The sequence below is a fragment of the Paramacrobiotus metropolitanus genome, unplaced genomic scaffold, assembly GCF_019649055.1.
Source record: "Paramacrobiotus metropolitanus isolate TYO unplaced genomic scaffold, Prichtersi_v1.0 Parri_scaffold0000013, whole genome shotgun sequence".
NCBI lineage: Eukaryota > Metazoa > Tardigrada > Eutardigrada > Parachela > Macrobiotidae > Paramacrobiotus > Paramacrobiotus metropolitanus.
In genome coordinates, this window is record NW_026570233.1 from 1,329,289 (window position 1) to 1,350,291 (window position 21,003).

At 45.5% G+C, this 21,003-nt stretch overlaps 3 protein-coding genes across 5 annotated transcripts; 1 reads left to right on the plus strand and 2 right to left on the minus strand.

Moving 5' to 3' along the window:
• Positions 1 to 5,192: 5,192 nt before the first annotated feature.
• On the minus strand, positions 5,193 to 10,828 carry LOC129584447 (plasma membrane calcium-transporting ATPase 2-like). The gene is made up of 16 exons (XM_055476609.1): positions 10,438 to 10,828; positions 10,063 to 10,254; positions 9,658 to 9,888; positions 9,418 to 9,489; positions 9,041 to 9,094; positions 8,569 to 8,868; positions 8,302 to 8,504; positions 8,091 to 8,226; positions 7,610 to 7,952; positions 7,073 to 7,529; positions 6,868 to 6,990; positions 6,767 to 6,800; positions 6,664 to 6,701; positions 6,280 to 6,471; positions 6,013 to 6,226; positions 5,193 to 5,823 (listed from the first exon to the last, which is right to left on the minus strand). Exons 1-16 carry the CDS (start codon positions 10,685 to 10,687, stop codon positions 5,444 to 5,446), a joined length of 3,219 nt encoding a protein of 1,072 aa, XP_055332584.1. The 5' UTR covers positions 10,688 to 10,828; the 3' UTR covers positions 5,193 to 5,443.
• Positions 10,829 to 14,260: 3,432 nt separating this feature from the next.
• On the plus strand, positions 14,261 to 17,172 carry LOC129584283 (uncharacterized). 3 transcript variants are annotated; one of them, XM_055476417.1, is made up of 6 exons: positions 14,261 to 15,716; positions 15,940 to 15,995; positions 16,063 to 16,272; positions 16,349 to 16,602; positions 16,719 to 16,764; positions 16,847 to 17,172. In XM_055476417.1, exons 1-6 carry the CDS (start codon positions 14,537 to 14,539, stop codon positions 17,069 to 17,071), a joined length of 1,971 nt encoding a protein of 656 aa, XP_055332392.1. In that variant the 5' UTR covers positions 14,261 to 14,536; the 3' UTR covers positions 17,072 to 17,172. The 3 variants fall into 3 exon arrangements, 2 of the variants coding, with proteins under 2 accessions (XP_055332392.1, XP_055332393.1); XM_055476418.1 differs by having other exon boundaries at positions 16,349 to 16,501; positions 16,847 to 17,047; XR_008689866.1 differs by lacking the exons at positions 16,719 to 16,764; positions 16,847 to 17,172 and having other exon boundaries at positions 14,261 to 15,739; positions 16,349 to 16,488.
• A 1,733-nt stretch (positions 17,173 to 18,905) lies between these two features.
• LOC129584318 (uncharacterized) lies at positions 18,906 to 20,845 on the minus strand. The gene is made up of 2 exons (XM_055476465.1): positions 20,720 to 20,845; positions 18,906 to 20,454 (listed from the first exon to the last, which is right to left on the minus strand). The coding sequence occupies exon 2, from the start codon at positions 20,434 to 20,436 to the stop codon at positions 19,216 to 19,218; it is 1,221 nt and encodes a 406-aa protein (XP_055332440.1). The 5' UTR covers positions 20,437 to 20,454; positions 20,720 to 20,845; the 3' UTR covers positions 18,906 to 19,215.
• Between the last annotated feature and the right edge of the window lie 158 nt (positions 20,846 to 21,003).

Below are 21,003 nucleotides of genomic sequence, written 5' to 3' on the forward strand. Positions count from 1 at the left end.
TCTGGCCTCTGCTTGTTAGAAATCTCAGGATAGTATACCTGTGCACTGTGTATTATGTACTGTAGGTATGTTCTGTGTATTATGTGTGTTGAATTAGTGTATCTGAAGTGTATATGAATTAGTATATCAAGTCAGTAACTTTTCCCCTACGTTCTTTAATGAAACAATCATCTGTTACTTCTTCTGTCATAAGCAAAAAAGAAATTTTAACTGGTGGGTACAAGGAGAGTGTAACCTAAAAAAAGAGAAAACTGTTTATACTTCCACTCTATTCCGGAACAGTCGACTGTTCTCCATCGCCGATACGCAAGATTTGATTACACAGCAACTAGGCAAACCCAAAGCTTACAAACTACACACTGGAGAGAAATCACATCCGAGCATGAAATAAAAATTAAAAAATGCATAAAAGCTGTACGAAATTAGGATGCACAATTGAATGCGTTTCCGGCATGAAGGCAGCAAACCCCAAAATGAGCCAGTGACACACGATCGTGTTTTGCATTGCTAAAACCTGATTGAAACCCGTCTTCCATTCACAATGTTGATCTGCATTTTGACTGCACTCGAGGCGTGGCATAGATTTAGGGAATCACGCTAAGATACACTTCTTGCATTATCCACTCTTGAAAAAGGTCATCAGTCCTGAACCAGCACTGATAACTGCCGGCATGGTTTGCTTTGACCTTATGGATAGTCAAAGTCGAATTACAGTTGCAAAATCCATCAGCTGCCGTCCACACAGACACCCCCGAGTTATCCTTCATTGATAAACCGAGCCTATACTCAGTTATTCCTGGAGCGTATATCACATGATCTTTATTTCTCCAGATAAAACGACTGGCTAAGCGGCCCACAACTACTCGCAGTTGAACGACACAGACCAGTTTCACAACGGCACCTACTCTTGCTGTTACGTTGAGCATCGGCGGTCTAAAAACCTGCGACGGAATTATTTGCGGACTGACTAGGAACGTCTGGGTCACTACAAACTGGCTGCCGTTATACTGGACACATTCATACTGTCCGGCATGCATATGGGTCAACTCGACTAATTCGACCGTCAAGGATCCCCTATGCGGATTTGTGTCGCTCAGCACGATTTCACGCGAAACGGTGGAATCAGTAACAGTGCCATGACAGCTGCATCGGTTGACTTCGCTTCCGAATGGCCGAGGTACATTAGCGTACGTGAAATTGCGTGGTGTGCCGTTCAGCCATAACTGTGATGGAGGATTTTCACCGTTCCTGAAAGCCGACGTGTTGCTGCCGTTGCAGTGAAGCTGCACTGTTTCGCCTTCTACCGCTCTTATAATGTTTTCTCATGGCAGAGTTTTCGTTAAATTGTTCACTGTTGCTGAGGGTCCTTGTAAATGAAGCGGGATTATGCCGTTTTGACTCTTCCGGATGCCTTCGTCCAACTGCTGTATAACTAAGTGAAAAGATTATCCTGGAAACATTTCCCACGGTTGAAAATATTTTATAGTGCAAGTTTATTAAAGAACAGCGGAATGGTGTAGTGTGATAATAATTCTCTGCAATGCGCTCTTAGGGGCGCAATATGTAAAAGAATCTTGACTGCCTTTATTTCTGTCTGTTAGGGAGTGGTCCTTGACTCCTTGGTCAGCGAAAAACATTCGCGCGCCAAGACTGGTCCAAAATGAAATTCCACTTTTTATTGGTCAAATCAAAATCGCGATGCATAAGCAAGAAAAGGAACACATTAGACTATAACAGAAAAATTTCGTTTAGTTTATCTAGCCCTTCCATCGTGCCCAGCACTGAAGCCGCATTTCCCCGCTGAATTTCGATGGACAAACGCTGTCGCAGAAATTCGTGCGAGCGTGCTTCCCCGGTGTGCTGCTGCAGTCTTTTTTCCCAGCTCTTTGATGATGGCGATCGCCGAAGGTCCCCACGGGCCTAGTGTTTCGAAAGCGATCGGGACGAATAGGTAGCGGCCGGTCAGATAGAAATATAGCCCTGCTTTCTTTCCTTCTGCCTGGGCAGCGGCCGCTCCCGCTGTGGTGGAAGTGGCTTTAAGATGCGATAGCGCAACCGTGTCTACACATGTCACGTCCCATGCAAGACACAATCCGCGCTTCCAGGCGAATGTCGTGCAGCCATCCGGGCGGCGTTCGTTTGTGTGAGATGTGCCGCGCGGCTCTAGTTTTGCAGGCACACCAGCGGATACAAAGGCCCTACAAATGATGCTGTTTAACCCGCCGTGGCGCGGATGCCGTCCGGCGGAGAAAACACACGATAACCCGTGGTGCCCGTAACCACCAACGGGTTTGTGGCATTTGACGCAGTCGTGCGGTTCACAGATCGTGGCGCCGAGTCGGAGGCCGATGCTGATCTTCAGTTCGTCGTCCCCCAGTAGATTGCCGATGTGAGCGGACGGCAAGGCGTTCAACCAAATTCCGGCTTCTGGTCTAGACTGGGCAAGCAGGCGCGCAGTGTTGATTTCGTCTCCTTGAAATACCTCCAGGAGGGCCGCAAGAGACACGTTGCATAACGGCAAGTCCCAGGCCTTTTGGGACTTTCGAAAAAGAGTTTCCGGGAGTTGGGGTTGACGGGCTTTCAATTTCCAAGACTCCGAGGCACCAGTAGCGTCAACAGCGGCGTGGTTAGGCAGAAGTGTAGCAAGTAAGCCGGATACGGAATGAATCGAAGCCAAGAAGGCTGGAAGGGATAATTCTTCCGACCGGCGGATGCCAATTCCACCTCTGCTAACCGGTAGTGTTGCTTGACGCCAAGGCGGGTAGTCGTTGTGATTGGTCCGTACATTCGACAGATTTTGGAAGCAGGAGCGCATCGCTTCATCCAGCTGGTATAGTAATGCGGGATATTTCCATGCATTACAGCACCGCAACATATAGATAATTTTCGGCGCTCCGAGACAGTTTTTAAGGAGGAACAACGCTTGATGACTAGGTAGTAACTGAAGTCGTTCACACATCAACTTCAAGGTACTAGCCTTCTCGTTGAGAAGAGGCCCGATCGCGTCATCCAGTACGGGAGCTCCGAGCAGAGACATGGTGGATTCCGTCAAAATGCGTAGTCGTGGGTAACGTTCGAGGAATTCCTCAGTGACGACACGCCGCGAATCAGGTGTTCCCCCAAACACCAGCAGTTCGCACTTAGCCTCGTTAACTTGCAAGCCGATGGCGAGTGCGCCTTCAATAATGCGACGGAAACAATCAGCTACCACCGTTGGCGCTCCGCCCAGGGTTCCGTCGTCTAAGAACCAGGCATTGAGTTCCGCGTTCAGCAGGGCCACCAATGGGTGCAGCGCAAGACTGAACAGCAATGGACCGAGCGGATCACCCTGTTGAACGCCTGACTCCGAAGACAGCGACACGTCATCCACATATAGCGTAGAATGATGGCCGTATGCACAGAAGAGAAAATCGCTGTACTCCGGAAAATGCTTCATCACAGCGGCTAGGACGGCTTCACGGGACAAAGTGTTGAAAGCGTTTCTGAAATCCACCTTCAGAACAACCTTGGTAGTGTCTCCAGGCGATTCAATAAACGTCCTGGTCGCGTGTACTATTGCCTCTGCGCCACCGCAAACATTCACTCCTAACTGCTGTGGAGATAAAATGGCTGCTGAACGGTCTTTCAAACGGGCGCATATTATCTTGGCTAACAATCGGCGTAGTGTCATCCCGACTGCTATGGGACGGAGACCGCCATCTTTCTTCCTTAGCGCGATGAGTTTTCCGCCAAAAAACACTGGGCGCACATCAGTGGGAACCTTTCCGTCGACTGCGATGTTCAGCACTGCCACCAGTGCGTCACATAAGGGGGCGGAGTGGTCGTCCAACTTGGGACCGACCATATCTGCAAGATGCTGGGGCCTTAAGCCGTCCGGTCCCGCGGCCGATCCTTTGGGGAAGCTCTGGATGGCTGCGAAGACCTCCTCACGTGTTATTCGAGCAGGTACTGGTGGAGGCGGGTCGAGGCGAACTACCCCAGGAGGGGCGCTCTGGGGGTGCTTTTCGCGCAATTCCGCTAAAACCTCCGGGGTTGGTCGAAGAACGGCATCTGTCGACAGGACAACCCGCATTGCTCCCGAAATCGACCCGTCGTCGATTTTCTGGCCGACCCTGCGGACAAGATCGTCCTGGTCCGTACGTGTTTTCCTAGAGGGTGGCGGGGATGTGGGGGCAGTCGCAGTGCCGCTGTCAAAAGTCCCGATGTTCTGCTTGACCGTGGATGCTAGGGACCCAGAGTGTGGGGACTTGCTTTTGACAGGTAGGCGAAGGGCCGTGGGCGCAAACGACAACAACTTCCACCACGAGTTGTTGTCGTTATTAGTGGCGACCTGTTGGAGAGCTTTCACCAAGGAAGCCCTTGCGGCGGGTCTTGCTCCGTGGGGGATGCGGCGCATGATACGCACTTTTGATGGACGGAAAGTCACCGCTGGTGGAGGCGTAGGTGCGGGTGCGGCGGAATTATCGCTTGTGGCTGGGGTTAGTGGGATAGGCTCCAGGGTCGAGGACAGCGTTTTTGGGCACGCGTTCCTGTGGTTCCCCCATGCCCGTAGCTGCTTGCCACATCCGGAGCAGGAAAACGGTTGGAGTGGCATGAAAAGCTAGAAATTGAGGCAGAGAGGCAGAAAACGAGCTCTACGAGACTTAAGAACGCGACGCGTCATGATGGAAACGACGTACCCACATTACTTGGGGTTCATGTAAATTTCCCCCCAAGTAACTTCGTTGAAGACCCAAGCAGTTTCACATGGCGGCGCGATGAATCCAGCACAAGTTTTGAATCCAGCACAATCAAATTGGGATTCCAAATACGAATTCAAAAATCAAAATTGTATTCCAAATCAAAATTGTATTGCGGTATTATTCGTGTTCCACTGGAAATTATTCTCAAAATCTGTTCCTTTCTGGAGCCTCAGGACATTAACACGGAATGTTGCGCCATAGTTAGTTGCATTGGTTGCAGCGCCATAGTTGGTTGCACTAACAGACAACCGCAAAGGTTGCACCGCGCAATCATCGTGCAGCCAATAATTAAGGGAAAAACGGGAATTGTTTCAGGTACGAGTATGTATGTCTTAACAACCGTGCCGATGGCTGTTCTTTTGCTACACAAGCAACGAAGGCTTGAACTGAGCTAATAACTTGCTAGGATGCCTCGCTATCGCCGTTCCGCATAAACGAATTGAATGCTTGTTTTATTTAGCAAACGCATCAGTTTACTCTAAAAGCAATAAATTTTCAAAAAAAGCGCGGGCATGTGTCTAGTACATTTTGTGATGAAGACGTACTATAGGCTGTTCGAGTACTATTAATGCATGAATTCTGTTAAGAAATTAGGTTAATCTGGGAAAGCTTGTAGACCATATCGGTGGTATGGTTTGCATTATTTCATACTGCGTAACTGCCGCATTAATTGCAGGTCACTTAATTTTGTCTATTATATCTCAAAACAATCGGCTGTTCTTTGTCTGCTTCCATTGAACCGGGACAAAACGCAGCAGCTGATAACAAAGCAGCGAGCCGAATCCAAAGAATAAACAGATCATCCAGGCATCGGCTTCCAGTGGTTGTGTAGCGAATGCGTAGCCGCCAAACTGTACCACGATTGCCTGCGTCGCCACCATCACGGCCCACAATATAACAAAGTACAGATTCCGATGGATCCCGGCAAAAACGTTGACTTCATTATGGATCCAACGCGCGTTAATTAAGTTGAACGACGTCATCATGACTAAGGTATTGAAGATCATCGTGTAGATGAAGCTCGGCTCTCCAACAACGTGACCGATTTCCCGGTCTTCGTAGATCTCGAAGTAACGAGGCCCTGCAAAACGTATTAAAGAAATACACATCATGTGTTGAACTAGATGGGAACAGAGGTAAGTTATGTAAAATTATTAAGAAGTATTTTGTCACAATGTTTTGAATTCCAGTAGGTGTTTTGAAAACAGGATTTGGCAAACGCGCTAAATTGCGGCTGTTCCTTATGTAACAAAAAAAGTTTCAGATGTACCATAGAACAAAATGAGAAGCAAAACGCCGGCTTGGTACAATCCTTGACCGAGGATATTGCGTGCCATCATCCTGGATATGATACGCTTTTTTCTGCCGTACGGTTTCCGTTGTAAAAGTGCCTCGCCAGGCGGTTCTGTGGCTAGCGCCAGTGACCCCAGCGTATCTTGGATCATATTTATCCATAGCATAGGAACGGCTTTTAAGGGAGTATCCTGTAAAATAAATTTACTGCAGAAGAAATCGCAAGTCAGTAAGAGCGGTGTACCCCAATAACACAAGCCGCTACGATGGCGACACTGAGGGCAGCAACATTAACCGTCAGCTGGAACTGCAGGAATTTCGCCACGTTGTCATAGATATTCCGTCCCCACATGCACGCTTTGACAATACTGATAAAGTTGTCATCGGTGATGATAATGTCCGACGCTTCTTTGGCCACATCTGTACCAGCGATCCCCTGCAAAGCATTCATGATGACTTTGTCGGTACTTCGGTAGCTGGATCATTGATCCCATTAAATTTGGCAGACAATTATCAGTAAAGCTTGAAAAAAAACGTAGAAGTGCTGCAAGCGTGTCCATCCAAAAGCACGAATTTCAAAAGGTCACGTCGAATTTAATTAAGGCTAGACCCTGATTCGCCATCTTACCATTGCAAAGCCCACATCAGCTTTTCGCAGAGCAGGAGCTGCAAACAACAAAGTAAACCGAGGAGCTTTCTCACGCTTGTCACTGTGGGACATGTACACTCACCATCATTGGTCCCGTCACCCGTGACCGCCACAACCTACGAAATTCAAATAGAAATACCAGATGCTGCTTAAAAATATCAATCGGTTTCTATCTAAACTTACTTCGCGGTGTTTGGAAATTTTGCTGTTTATTATTCCATCCACTAGCGTAAACTTGTCTTCGGGTGTCGAGCGGGCTAAAACGCGCAGTTGTGGCCATACATTATTGAATCGCACCGAATCCACCTAGGTTATTTGAATGTGCCGTAAAAAACGGTCAAAATCACCACATATCCCGTGTTTCGAATTTTTGTAAGGACAAGCATACCTGGCCGTTAGAATCACGAATCATCTGATTAAACTCTTTCCCTTCCAAAACCAGACTCCCATCGCCGGGTCGAATAATTCCGCACTTCAGAGCAATAGATCGCGCTGTCTGCACATTATCCCCGCTGACCATTCGCACGGTAACCCCGGCGCGTTGGCAGCGCCGAATGGCCCGCGGCACTTCAGGTCGCACTGGGTCCTCGATACCCACAATGCACAAGCAGGTGAGATCGGAGACGATGGCGTTCTCGTCATTGAAATCCGGTCGAGATCGGCATGCCTGCGCATTGGAAGGAATACTATTTTGGGCACTGTCGAGAAGGTAATCCTTGTACGCTATACAGATGCTGCGGAGGGCGTTACTGGCCATGGGAGAGATCACGGTGTCGGCGATGCTTTGAGAGGTTTCGGGTGAAAGAGGCACTGGAGATCCGGATTGAGTCAAAATAAAGCTACATCTGTAATTGGGAAAACTTCGTAAAATTTATTATCCTATTTCAGTTTACTCCTACAACAATCACTGCATGGTTTGGCTTACTTGGAAAGCACTATCTCAGCAGCGCCCTTGACGTACACGCGCCAGCCACCGGGAATTTCCACAACGGTTGACATTGACTTCCGTGTGGAGTTGAATGTGAATACCTTGAGAAAGGACGCTTCTGGATGGGCTTGCCTTATCTGGTGACAGTCCACTCCCAGCGAAGAAGCGAAACTGAGTAGAGCACACTCGGTCTTGTTACCGCGCTGCTCCGGTGGTCCGCCTTCCTTGTTGGCAACAACCTCGGATGTGTAGTTGGAGTTGATAGCGACGGCACTGCTGATGAGTTCCAGGATCTTCTGACTTACAGACGACGGACTGGGTATTGGATGGTGGATTTGACCTTTATACGAGTAATAAAACCATTATGGCGCCAGGCGTATATACATACATACGTACTATCTGTACGTATACATTAAGTATGGGCTTTTGAAAATTCTAAAATTAATATAAATTAAAAAATTTCTTCGTAACTACCCACCTCCAATCCATGACTCGGTAACCGTCATCCGGTTTGTAGTCAATGTCCCGGTTTTATCGGAGCAGATGGTTGTGGCGCATCCCATTGTTTCACAGGCGTACAAGTGTCGCACGAGATTATTATCCTGCATCATTTTCTGTAATAACGGAATGTTGAAACGTGTGCGATCGGTGTTTGCTAACAGATACAATGCATCAGTTTGAAGACTGACTTTTGCTGAAAATGCCAACGTTAAAGTCACGGCCAACGGGAGACCTTCTGGGATGGCTGCCACCAGAATAGTAATACCGACAATAATACTGTCCAAAATGGTAGTGGCATCGTGCGTTTTCCAGCCGTTTTTTTGCACTGCATAGTTCTCCACACAGAAACGGATTATTATCACAATGGAGGTGCCGGCAGAAAATACCAAACCTGCAAAAATAACACCTTGCGATGCGCAAAAACGTATGTCTTATGGCGCTTAGGCAAATGTTACCCAGAATTCCAATTTTATACGCCAGAATGTTTAGTTTAGACTGGAAGACGGAATGATTGGTCTGTTTCCGTTGTTCATCAACCGATTTTTTTGCGCTACTGGATTCACCAGGTGTGCCATCGAGGCTTCCGTCGGTCGAATTGGATTCGCTATCTGGCACGGTAATACCGCTGGGGGCTTGCTTTTTGGATTTAGATTTCTCCTGAACGGCGCCGAGCAGTTTGTAAATGGAACCGCTTTGAGAATTCACGCCGACCGCTAAAATCAGAATACGCCCGGAGCCTTCGATCACGTGGGTGCCTGTAATGAAAGGCTCTGTAGATCGCAGGGCGTATAGAAATAGTTAGTGACAGTGGAAAATTATTTTGCCGCTTTTGATAAATATTGAAACAGTAAAGCGTTTGGCTCAGTACGTACCGAAACTTCCAATGAAGAGCATAATAAAAAAAGCAGATGGCTTTAATTCACCTACCTGACAAAACCTGACAGTCGGTGTCGGAATCTTTTTTCACAGGATCGGATTCGCCTGCAAAAAATCATTTAAATGTTCTGCGTGCCACGTGCTTGCCAGGCATCATGCTAAGATGATCCTCGCCACCTTGAAAAGTCTAGCACGTGTACCTATCAACTAATTACCATCGGGGCACGATTGCTGGAAGGCGTTTATGCAGCCACTGCTACTTTTCGCGGTGACTGACATGCAGACGTTTTGATACACTACCCGAGTAGTACTGCAGTACGAGTACAGCGAGAAATTATACATGAAACTCATATAAATTATTACTGCTTGTAATATGAAAAAGACCGCTTCGATTGCGCTAAATTATGAAATCCTTTTTGACGCTTAACCTGTTTGAGAGCTTTCATCTAGTCTCAATTCCTGACCCTGTAGGACCACACCATCAGCGGGAATTAAATCACCTGAAAATAATAAAACGTAATATCCGAACCAAAAACGTAAATTGCTAATGAGTTGTTGCAACTGCGGCAAGATAACCCAAAAAAGTTCCCGTTAGATCGGCTTATGCTCTTTTATGAATGTATCGAATGATTGACAAAAAGTGATGGGCACTCATTAGTCATTATTACCGTATTTCACTTGACAGATATCCCCCACCAGAAGTTCTTGTACCGGAATGAGAATAATCTGGCCTTTGCGAATGACGGTGACTTTGTGCTCCTCCCGCACCTTAGCTTGTAAAACACGGAACTGCTGCTCCTTCCCGTAATCGTTAGTGGCACTGACCAGCACTATGACCATCACACCCACCACAATAGCCACGCCTTCAATCCACTCGTACGACTGCGCATCTTTCTCCGCTGCAAGGCGTTACAAAACTAGAGTAGACTTCTAGTCTTCAAACCATGAAATAAATATTACCGAAGCTAAATTGGCAAGCGGCACTTATTCCCTTTGTATATCGAAAATTTAATTGGGTAACTGGAAGACCGCCTTTCGGGTATATACGACAAAGGCCTCGGTGCTTTGCTTACCATCCGGACGGACGATGTTCCACACAGCCAGTGCCAACGACACAACCGCCGCCACCTCCAGAATAATCAGTGTCGGCTCTTTTAGCGTATGCAGCATCAAGTGCAAGAATGATTTCGGTTCTTTCATTGGGATAACATTTTTGCCAAATTTCTGCTGCCGTTTGTCCAAGTCATGTGGCGATTCGTCCAGACCTGGTTTTCATTATTGATGAAACGATTTCAATAATCTTATTTGCAAATCTAAGAACCCGGACCTAGAGCAGTAATTGTTAGCGGGCTTTTTTATATACTTTATGCATTATGTGCAGGCTCTAATCGTTGATGTATTTACTCGGCGGAAAATATAAAAACGATAGATGTTATGAATTTGATTACCTTTGGTGGGTGATGTTAGCATCTGCATTGCCAGTCCCTCTAAATCCCCATACTGATCGTTAATGTGTTGCCGCACACTGATTCCCCGCAACTGCATCAGTCGGCACAGTTCGTCCACGGACACACCGAATTCCTGTGCCTTTCGTATGATGACAGCTTCATCTTTACTGAAGAGGCTGTCCCTGCGGGAATATTTTTGCATACGGAAAGCATCTTCCACCGCATCCCGGCGCGGTTCAAAAGGGCACATTGTCAAAATTAACCGGCAATGGATACCAAGTAATTACAGTACATGCTACGCTATACGATGCTCACATACCGGCAACCCGTAGACTATAAAAATCGTTTAACACATGCAGGTTTAACGTTAAGTTACTGTAATAGAAAGCAGCTGGTTATGACTGGTCATGCAGAAATGTAGCAGCACGCTTCCGACAACACTTGCTGTTTTGTTCCACTGCCTGCGGGCAGAAATATGGAAAATCATGGTGCACTGCGGAAAAATGACGGGTAGTGCGTGAACAGAACGATACTTACGACCGCTGGAGGGTGAAAATGCATGTGGAGCGTCTTGAGATTTCGAGAAATTTATTTTGCTGTCTCATGCTATAAATATTTTAACTATTATCAGTAAGTGTATGGCATTTGGGCGAATTCCATAATTTGCCTTGAGTTTCAACGACCAACATACGTAAATAACATCGATTGTCATGATTATATTAGCGTCCAAATTTGATTACAAATTATAGTAGATTTCTACTGGAGTACAAGTACGAATATTTTTCTGCCGCGTTTCTATAATTCATTAAAAATTTAAAACGATATGTACGACTAGTAGTCGTGCTATTAGTAAACAAGCACCTACTGTATAGTATTCTGTACACTGACAATGAAACCGAGCATCGTCTAACCGAAAAAGGATGGCAGCCTGGCATCAGCAGATGGCATCAGGCTATCAGGTAACAGGTTGCACAAACATAATCACCTGCATCGTATTTTTATCGCGGTATTAAATTTTCCGGTGTTGTTATCGCATGTTGCACTCATTGGCCGATAAATGTATTACACCGTTATTTTTTTGACACCATGCAGTTAGTGCCTGTATCCCGCACAGTTATAGAGTCAGACGTATCCCAGCTGTTTCCTCATTAACTCTGGGCTGCATGGTTTTGACTTTCGTTCAGCGAGGCCAGCCCTTTGCCGTTCGTGCACCCTATTCTTAGCTCTTCCCGATTCGTCAATTCGTGGATAACAATCAGATATGTGAGGAAAATTCCGAATACCTTTTTTTGAATAAAAACAACAGTAAATTGAGGAGTAGACATTGTATACTGTCCACAATAATACCGTCAATAGGAATTTTGTGTCGATATTGGCCAGTCCACACGCTATGAAACACACCGGATAATCTCGCAGCCGCTCATTGACCGATTTTGTGATTTTTGTAACTTCGCTCCGACGATCATGCTTCGCAACTTCACATGCTTCGTAGTACAGACGGCCAATGCTGTGAGCCTGCAAGTACCAATAGACAGGTATACCGAGATGGTTTGGAGTTTGGACAACCTCCTTTCGATTAAATCTTACCATATGCATGTAGCTGCATAAAAAAATTCGTTACTTCTATGCTGCCTTGACTTCCAAATAAACGGTTTTATATGCACGGCACTGTTATTATGGATCTTCCCCACAATTACGCCAATCGGAAGAGGTAATCTCACGCAAAACACAAGAACTATGAAGAAAACTCTGAACCAGGACCAGTGATCGATGTTGTGAACCGTATTGTCAAAGTGGTCTTTAAGGCACAACTGAAGCACACTCGTATGATACTTGTGTTATGGGCTCTGGCGCTATATAAACCGGAAAACTCCTAACATGTACCTGGCATTTTACATAGGCGGCAGCGATAGTCCAATGAAGAAGCAGTAATAAATTCCACAGGCCACTGCCAATCACGTACCCGACATTATTTAAGCCGGTTATCACAGATACACCCAGCGGGACTCGCGGTCGTCCACCCATAGCCAGTCCCACAACAACTGCTTTCCTCCAGCATCCATTACCGCCTCGACAAGCAGAATGGGACCGAAAACATTGTCCAGCTTCTCGGTAATTTTTGACAATGTCCAGTGATTTTCTCACGACTTTGACAGTACCATCACCTCATCATTTTTCTTTCCCATACCGTTCAACATCGCTTTGACTGAGTCGCTGTTCTGTTTAAACAAATCCTAGCACAAAGCTGTCGTATGCCAACGTAAAAGCAAACGCTGTTTGTGTCATGCTGCTGCAGAATAACGGAACCAGTTGAAACACCGCAATGAAGACCTTAGGGTGCAAGCTGAGACCAAGAAAAACAACATTCTCATAGGTCGGAAAATCGTCCCCCTCGCGTGCATAGCAAATGATAGCAGCAAGTATGAGCATCGCTATTGCGTAGGTCCCAATGAAAAGGTGCACGTTTTTCCGGCGAGCAGCCGAAAGTTCGCATTTCTGCAGAAACGTCTCTAGGTCTTTAATGGCTTCAGTCAACGCCTTTGCAGTAATGGGAAATACCGGTATACGAAACAGTGCGCTGGCATAATACAACGACGTCCAGACAGATATCATGACAATTGATGTTTTATTTTCCTCGGACATTAAATTTATTGATTGGAAAATGACGCTACATAGCGCTGCGATGCCGGTAAATTGCGTTAGGCTCAGGCAAGGGCCATAGATCACCAGGAGACCCGAACAGCACTGGTCGGCTCCGTTCGTTATCCACGGAAATAATCCGTGGACGCGATGAAGTGGAACATAAACCCTCCAAGGCTCCACCAGTCTCTCCAGAACCAAGTAGTTCTGACCGCGGCTTCTCGTTCCATAACCTCGTTTTCCACGATTACTACAAAATGTGCGTTTTTCTACACTGCAGAAATACACCCCTTTTTCTGAAGCAAATGCAACACAACGAGCTACCAAAAGAAAGGAATTACGTACGTACGTTTTTTAGCTGTAGTGCTCACATGTAAGTGACTGAACACACGGGTTACGTCGAGTCAAACACAAGCGACATGTCGGGTAGGTTAATACGCAGTGCTATCATAATTTGCGCTCGCCAACACCTGTATGCTGCCTTTTCAGAAACGACATTTAATCGGTTTGCTAAGCTGCACTAAATTGTAGATTAAATTGCATTGTGCCTCTGTATCTTGTATTTTGTTGTAGGAATGGTGGTACAAGGTGGGTAGAATTCTTTCACTAACCGAAGGAGCAGGTTAAGAACTTAACACTACTGTATATCCCATCTCCGGGGAATTTGGGTAAAGGGCACTGTAATAATTCTGACGGAAATGTTTCTACCGGAATTCATAAATTATTTAATAGTCGTTGCCACCATTGTTAGAAGATGCGATTATTCTGCGGAAGTGCAGAGCTTAGAGCAAAAGCCTTGAAATGCAGCAGACCATCAGGGCAAGGCTTTATTCCGCGTTATTCTGCCTAGCTGTTTGCTAACGTGAAACCGGTGTGTTACGCATCTGTCGGTGCGCAGTCCTTTTAGTTTTGTTTACAGTCGTACATAGAGTTTGTATCGTAGCTTACTAATGATTTTATTTTGTTTTGATGCCGGGATTTTGATGTTGAGTGGCTACTGTCTTAGTCATCGCGAAGCGGTTATAATGTTATCGCGCTCGCTTTTCTGAGAACCAAGTACATGTAGTAGCTATGTTCATAAGTGTGTTGATAAATTTGTTTAGCTTATCACTATGTGCACTATCGGATGCCAGACGAGGCAGTGACTACTGCGGACTTTGAAATAAACAGCCGAATAGCCATGTCAAACATTTCTGCTTGGTTATGGAGCGCGTGTTGATTGAGTCTGTGCCGGTGACATACGTAAAGGTTTTTGTGCATGTACTAGGTATTGTGCCTGGTAAAAGTGTGCAACTTGACATGAAAACTTCAGAATTTACTAGTAGGGCCCTTGTTTTAGAGCGTTTCTAAGTTCTCACACAGCCGGTTGCACCAGACATTTGCCGTATTAGGAAACTGGTTCGCGTTACTCTTTGGCAGTTATTACGTGTTCTCCGAAAACTTCAGTTATCTGTTCATAATGGATGCCTTGCGAGCAATGGGTATTGCAGTCAGTGTAGGACCCAGAATCCATCAAACCCTTACAGATTTATCGGAAATTCTGGAAGGGAGAAATGCTTTCGGACGGGTTCGGGTCAGGAATACCGATGCCATCCGGATGTCACATGAAACAGCCATGGCTGATATGGAACGGAGACTCGAAGCCAGCTCAGCCCGCAATCGACGGGAGCACGAAATGGAAATGAATGGACTACGTCATTCTGCATCAGCTGATCGGGAGCGCCTAGAACGGAAATTTCAGCGCGACCAGGAAGTAATGCAGCGGAAATGGGCGGCTGAGCGACAGCGTTACGACGAACGTGTCAACAATCTGATAAAAAATATACAGCAGGCTGAGCAACGAGCGCAAACAATAGCCGCGCAAATCGAGAGGCCCGCGCGGGATCGTGCACGAAAAGTGGCTTTCGTTAACGGGCTGAACTTGTGTATTCGGCAAACGGACTCGCTTTTGCTGGTGGGAGCCAAAGGAACCGGAAAGAGCACGTTCTTGTGGTTGCTTAATAAAGGCGACCAACCAAAACGGACAACAAGTGACGGCACCGGCGAGATTATTCATTTAGAAGGATATGTTGATTCCATTGGGCTGCGTGGTTGGACGCCGGAAGAACTGTGGAAACTGTTTGTTCTTCTGATTTATCACGGGATGCCGAAAGATATCATTGTCTTCAGCAACGACCGCGTTGATTTGCCGGTCACCACCCTCGGTCTGCTGGGCATCACCAATCCCATGTTTGTCATCATGTCCAGTGATTTTTGGAGAAATCACCAGTCACCCGTGGGTGGGCGCCCAAGAATCGAATTAGTCGAAGACTGCCGCGGTGTGCGCCGAGTCTTTCCTGAGTCCGATCTGGAACACGTTTACAATTTGCCGGTCTACCGTGACATCGAAGAGTATCATCTAGGGACTCCGATTACACACCATACTGATATCGAGGAGCTGGTTCGGAAGCGGGCGGATATTGGAGTTCAGCCGTTCCGATTCCTAATGGACAAACTGGGAAGTCGCTTTCACTTGGATAATGAGAATGATCACCACTTGGAAGCCATATTTCGCTTCATCTGGATATACGAGAAACAGTACCAACGAGATGCGCTCGGCTTCATGAATAATGCATCGCTTCAAGATTTCGCCGATGAAGGTGTGATCTGCGTACGAATAATTGTATGTATACGTATCAAAGCTAGATTTTCAGAATGGTTATAAATTAAAAAAAATTAATTTTGAGCTCAAGAAATAACTTTACATGCTTCACAGTTCTGTAGTTACTGTAGCTGATTTGGTATATCCTAGTGAGTGTGCTTCGCTCGGAAGTGCTGCTTTCAAAATGTTCGGGTTACATCCAATTATTGCCAAATTTTTAGCTGACTTCGACGCACCCTCCAGCGAAACCCACATCACTCACGAGAGAATCGCGTCAGTAAGTCTTTTTTCATTTTCTTGGTAATTTTTTCGCATCGGTAAAGAAGGTCTCGCACCTTCTGCAGGTCCGTCACAGCAACGCAGACATCTCAACGCACGGACAAAATGTCACAGTTCATCGGCAAGTTACCTGCGATGTCTGTCGAAGCACCCCGATTACCGGTATCCGTTTCAAATGTCTGACGTGTCCTGACTATGATTTGTGTGAGACGTGCCTAGCTAGAAACCATCGCCAACATGACTTCTTTGCTATTCGTAAACCCCGAGCCGCACTGGTAAGAGAGAACTGCTAGATGTTTTTTTTTGCATTCCGCACTGCTGATTCGTAGCCAATAACAGGCGTTTTTGCAGTCCGCCAAATGCCGGATGGTGTACGCAAAATTCCGTGCTAACGGATCAGTGGGACTGTTGGAGCCGGTACGGATGGAGATGACCAGTCATCCGTCCGTTCGCTGCGACGTCTGCGACGAAAATCCCATTGTGGGCATGCGTTTCAAATGCCTTGTATGCCACAACTACGATTTATGCGCAACTTGTTTTACCAATCACCAGCATCCTGAACACGACTTTTTGGTCATCCAGTCACCACACCGAGAGAGGAAACTGTTAAGATAATATTTTATTAATAACATTTTATGGAGTTGTAAAACTGTCGGATGCCGGAGTTTTTCTCTTGAAAACGCAATCGTAAAGCTCACTGACGCATGTCTTTTTATGACAGATCAACCTCTGGAGGAAGGTGTACGCATTCGAGATTTCAGAACCAGGCACGGCCAATGCATTATGATTTTTCGATAGCACGGACCATAATTTATAATCTTCCGTGTCCAATAATTGTTTTAACTCCAGGCTCGCGTGACGAAAACGGCACGGACACTAGTGATGACGATGACACTGACTAAGGCGAAGGGATTATCAGCATTTTGTCGCTCGCGCAACTACGTCTGCTGTAACACTTTTCGCAATAAACGTAAAGGAAAAGGATTTACCGTAAATGCACAGCAGCAACATTCCAGCGATTTTTTTGGAAGTTATGCATCTGAGTTCTGGTTTGATCAAGAAAATTATCTGTAGTGTACAGTTAGTGTCACTCGAAAATGGTAAGATGTATGTACCCCATGTCTGTTTCCCTGTCTTAGCTAAAAGAAGGCGCTGCCTCGTAGCGAAGGACAATAAACCAGTTATTAGTATTATTATTAAGATAAAAATAAATATGGTCCCGATCAGATCGCAGTATTGTGTTGGCTTCCGGTGCGTATATGTATTGCAGAAATCAAGCTGGCTTACGTATGATAGAGCATATTTATCGCACTGGAGACCAGGCAGGCTTGTTTCATAAAAATGCAGTTTAAAAACCGTAGCTCGTAAGCGAGCGAACATGTAGAAAGATTGTTGAAAGTGATTAGATCCGTGCCTTAAATGCCAGATTTACAGCGAAGGGAAACCAGTCAATTGTTGTGATACATAGTGTTACTCATCATTTGCTGACTGTTTGCTACAGTAAAGCAAAATAAAACGATATACTAGCAGAGTAGCTTTTCGCAAGCAGACGTACTGTACACAATAAATATGCGATAGTTGTAAAATTTCAGATACCGCAGTGCGGTTAATAAAGTCTTGGTATAAAAGTCATATAGTTCGAAGCTTGAATTATTAAACAATCATCAACCATAATGGGCGGAAATTCGGAAGGACTGCAGAAACTACGGTGTGCCTCCATTATCGAAAGTGGCTTTGGAGTAGTACTGCTCACCGTGCTCTGCCTACAGTAGTACCGTAAGTGTTCCGGAACTGTTCACAATAGCAAAATCAACGAACTTTGTGTACTGGTTTCGGAACTGCTAACTAAGCGGTATCAAAACAGCCCAAAGTATCAACAAACAATTTTAAGGTATCGGAAATTTTTAGATTAATGCGTGCGCACGGTCAGTAAAACGTATCCGTACAATTACAGAGTATGTGCACCGCATATTGTATAAGGGAAGTTATCGAACCATGTTTTCGGTAAAAAAAAGGTCTACTTTCTTCAGAAAACCCTTCGGGCGAAGAATGTTTACGCAACCTTCCCCTATTATTTGGAGGACCACTGCTGTTCGTTACGGGTTTATATGGACTGCAAGTCAGTGACAAAGGGGAAAAACAGACAGCGTCCATTCGAATGTTCTACACGTTATTTGCGCTGAACATCATAGTCTGCATTCTTTCTTACTTGGCGGCACTGGGAGGCATGGTATTTGCAGTGTTCTTGTTCATCCTGGACACAACAATCGAGGGCGTGATTTCCCTAATTGCATCTGCCATTGCGATTCTTCTGGCTTCGACAGCTGTCATGGCTACACAAATCTGTAAGCGGAACGTCCACATAATGTTGTCGGACAAGCCGGTTGTGTCTGCACACGACGAGAAGGTTTCTTATCTCAACATAATTGTCCTGGCAGACTGACCGAACAGTGGGAATGTAGCGGCGCAGTTTCGGAAAAACGCAGCGCAGTTCCTTTGTGGGCTGTACATCTGGCGTGTATACATTGCTTACGATAGTTATTAGATACGTAATACCAGGTATTTGTTTGCTCAATAATTAAATTACGGGTTTTCGTTGCCATGCTGTCATTTCCTTACAAGCGTTTCTATGGCTCTGGCACTCCCTTCTTTTTTTATGTATTCAGAATAGAAACATCGACGAAAATCGTGGAAAGCAATCGAAAATAAATGTTAAGGCTCTGTAATACGTAAACCTTCAGTAGAATTTAAAAATTACCACTGCATTCAGTATTTTATTAGTAACTGTAAGTACTTGCAGTTACTACGAATAGTAATTGCCTCTTAATCATTTAAAGACTAGAATCGACTGTACGCCCGAGAAACAATGGTATACCTATTTTCAAGCGCGAAGAAGATGTTTGTTTGTTTTTATTTCCTCAACTCATGCGATTACATACACAGCCTATGACACTTATACATGGCACACATGTCGAACATTTTGCCATGCAGAAAGGTAATTTAAGGACGAAATAACATTGAAAGACAATAAACTTTAACGAATGTTCCAGCACAAATAATATTATTTATCAATATATACAACAATGAAATCTTCGATTATTAAGCAATGTACTACAGGTTAAATTCACAGAATTTTTGTGGCCGAGTGCTCCTGAATTCTTGATAAAATAATTATATTTGGCACACGAATCAGCGCAACAAAACGTTACCCTATAACCTTATCCGAAATTGCTATTTACGCGTCGGACCAGCTGGCGTGATTTTTCGGTTATCTCGATGCTGTTAGAACCAACTGACGTCAGTACTTTCCTCTGGATCTTTATCGGTTCCACATCCCGCTCAATGACATGTACACAGGTATCCGGCACATCGATCCTCGTGGCGAAGACGCCATTCTGGTGAATGCCCAGATGTTTCAATTTCTTGGATAAAAATCCTAAACCACGATCAACCAGCGGATCCTCTACATAATGATGAGGCAACACCACCACCGCTCGTCCAATTAGGTCGCTCTGCTGCTGGTTTCCAACCTGCTCAACCACGCCAATGCCTTCGTGACCGAGAACTGTTCCTCGGTTAAACCCGCAGCAGGCTTTGGTCCCGCTTAATACGCGGCGATCGGTCTGGCAGATACAGGCACGCAGTATCCGTACGCGAACCATTCCGCTCGAGAGGTCTCCCAAAACCAGTTCTCGAACCGTTGCTTTGCTAAGGTCATCGTTGGGGAACACCGCCAAATTTTTTTCTTGCTTTGGAACACGGAACACAAACTTCAGGTGCTTTTCGTAAACTTCCGGTGTATTTAGCATACTTTCGATAACGTACTGGTTGTTCTTCTTGGAGTCGAGAGCATCGACAATTCCGGTCTGCACACGTGAATAAAGATGTGGATATTTCAAGAGAGCCTGTACCGAATTTTCGATATCAGATTCGTGGTATCCGGACGATCCAACAAGCCGAATCGCTCTGTCGGTTACTCTCACTTCCTCATTCCGATGTACAGCTTCCAGGTCAATACCTTCCAGCAGCGGTAATTCTTCTTTCGTTTTATGATTAATCCCGGAGAACAGGACAACGAACCCAGCGTCTGAAGCCTTAATTACAGCGTCCACGCTGGCTTGTGGCGCACTCGTCGCCACAACAGTCAGATCACCTTGGAGATTTTCGGGACGGAATGATAAGACAGCAATTTCCGGGAATATTCGGCGCAGAAGTTGACGTCGCTGTTTGTTGGGCTCGATAACGTAACGTTGGGCCTTCGGGAAGCGACGACCAATCTCGATGAGGTGCAAGGCGCCGATAGGTCCACCACCGTATACAATGGCGGTTTGGAGGTGGATGTATGATGGGAATTTGGTGTACGCGTGCATAACACAGGCTAAAGGTTCCGCGAGGACCAAAAGGTCAAGCTCCGTTTCGGTAAACGATTCCAACAGCATTTTATGTTTTTAAACGAACTACAAAAACAAATAAAATTACTATTTATTAATTATTCGAAATAAATTGTACGAATTCTTTACAACGAAAAAAACGGAATGGTAGACGGAAAAACGCAGCACGATATATAAAACTTAGCACACGTTACTCAGTGCTCTGTCAATCAATGTTCAGTAAGTAGGCCTTCTAGTATAAAAGGCAACACAACTTCACGGTATAGTTAGAATCAGTATCCTCGGTATCATAATTACTAAGATGCTTGGATGCAAACGCATTATATATTACTTTGTTGCTAAAATAGGTGCCCTTCCTTAATCTTAATCCATTCCGGCATCTTCATCTGATGAGTATGTTATTTTCCGTTGAGGGTTGTAACGATAAGATACATTTACGCGCATTCACAATATCAAGCGGATCTGTTGCAAGCATTTTACATACAGTCTCGTAGATTACGATGAAGTGTAGCAAACGCTTCCGACTGTATTCCGCTACTGCCGTATACGATACCGGCAAAACATGTTTGCGTTAGTGCTGCGCGCCGCTTGCGCGCTTCCATGCGCCTGCTGAGT

Excerpts from the sequence above, each read along its gene's own strand:
- LOC129584447 (XM_055476609.1), bottom strand. The coding sequence starts at position 10,687 with ATGTGCCCTTTTGAACCGCGCCGGGATGCGGTGGAAGATGCTTTCCGT. Across the intron at positions 7,530-7,609 it reads GCTGAGATAGTGCTTTCCAA|ATGTAGCTTTATTTTGACTC; the intron begins GTAAGCCAAACC and ends TCCCAATTACAG. Across the intron at positions 6,991-7,072 it reads TTCGTGATTCTAACGGCCAG|GTGGATTCGGTGCGATTCAA; the intron begins GTATGCTTGTCC and ends CAAATAACCTAG.
- LOC129584283 (XM_055476417.1), top strand. The coding sequence starts at position 14,537 with ATGGATGCCTTGCGAGCAATGGGTATTGCAGTCAGTGTAGGACCCAGA. Across the intron at positions 15,717-15,939 it reads TCAAGATTTCGCCGATGAAG|CTGACTTCGACGCACCCTCC; the intron begins GTGTGATCTGCG and ends CCAAATTTTTAG. Across the intron at positions 15,996-16,062 it reads CTCACGAGAGAATCGCGTCA|GTCCGTCACAGCAACGCAGA; the intron begins GTAAGTCTTTTT and ends CACCTTCTGCAG.
- LOC129584318 (XM_055476465.1), bottom strand. The coding sequence starts at position 20,436 with ATGCTGTTGGAATCGTTTACCGAAACGGAGCTTGACCTTTTGGTCCTC.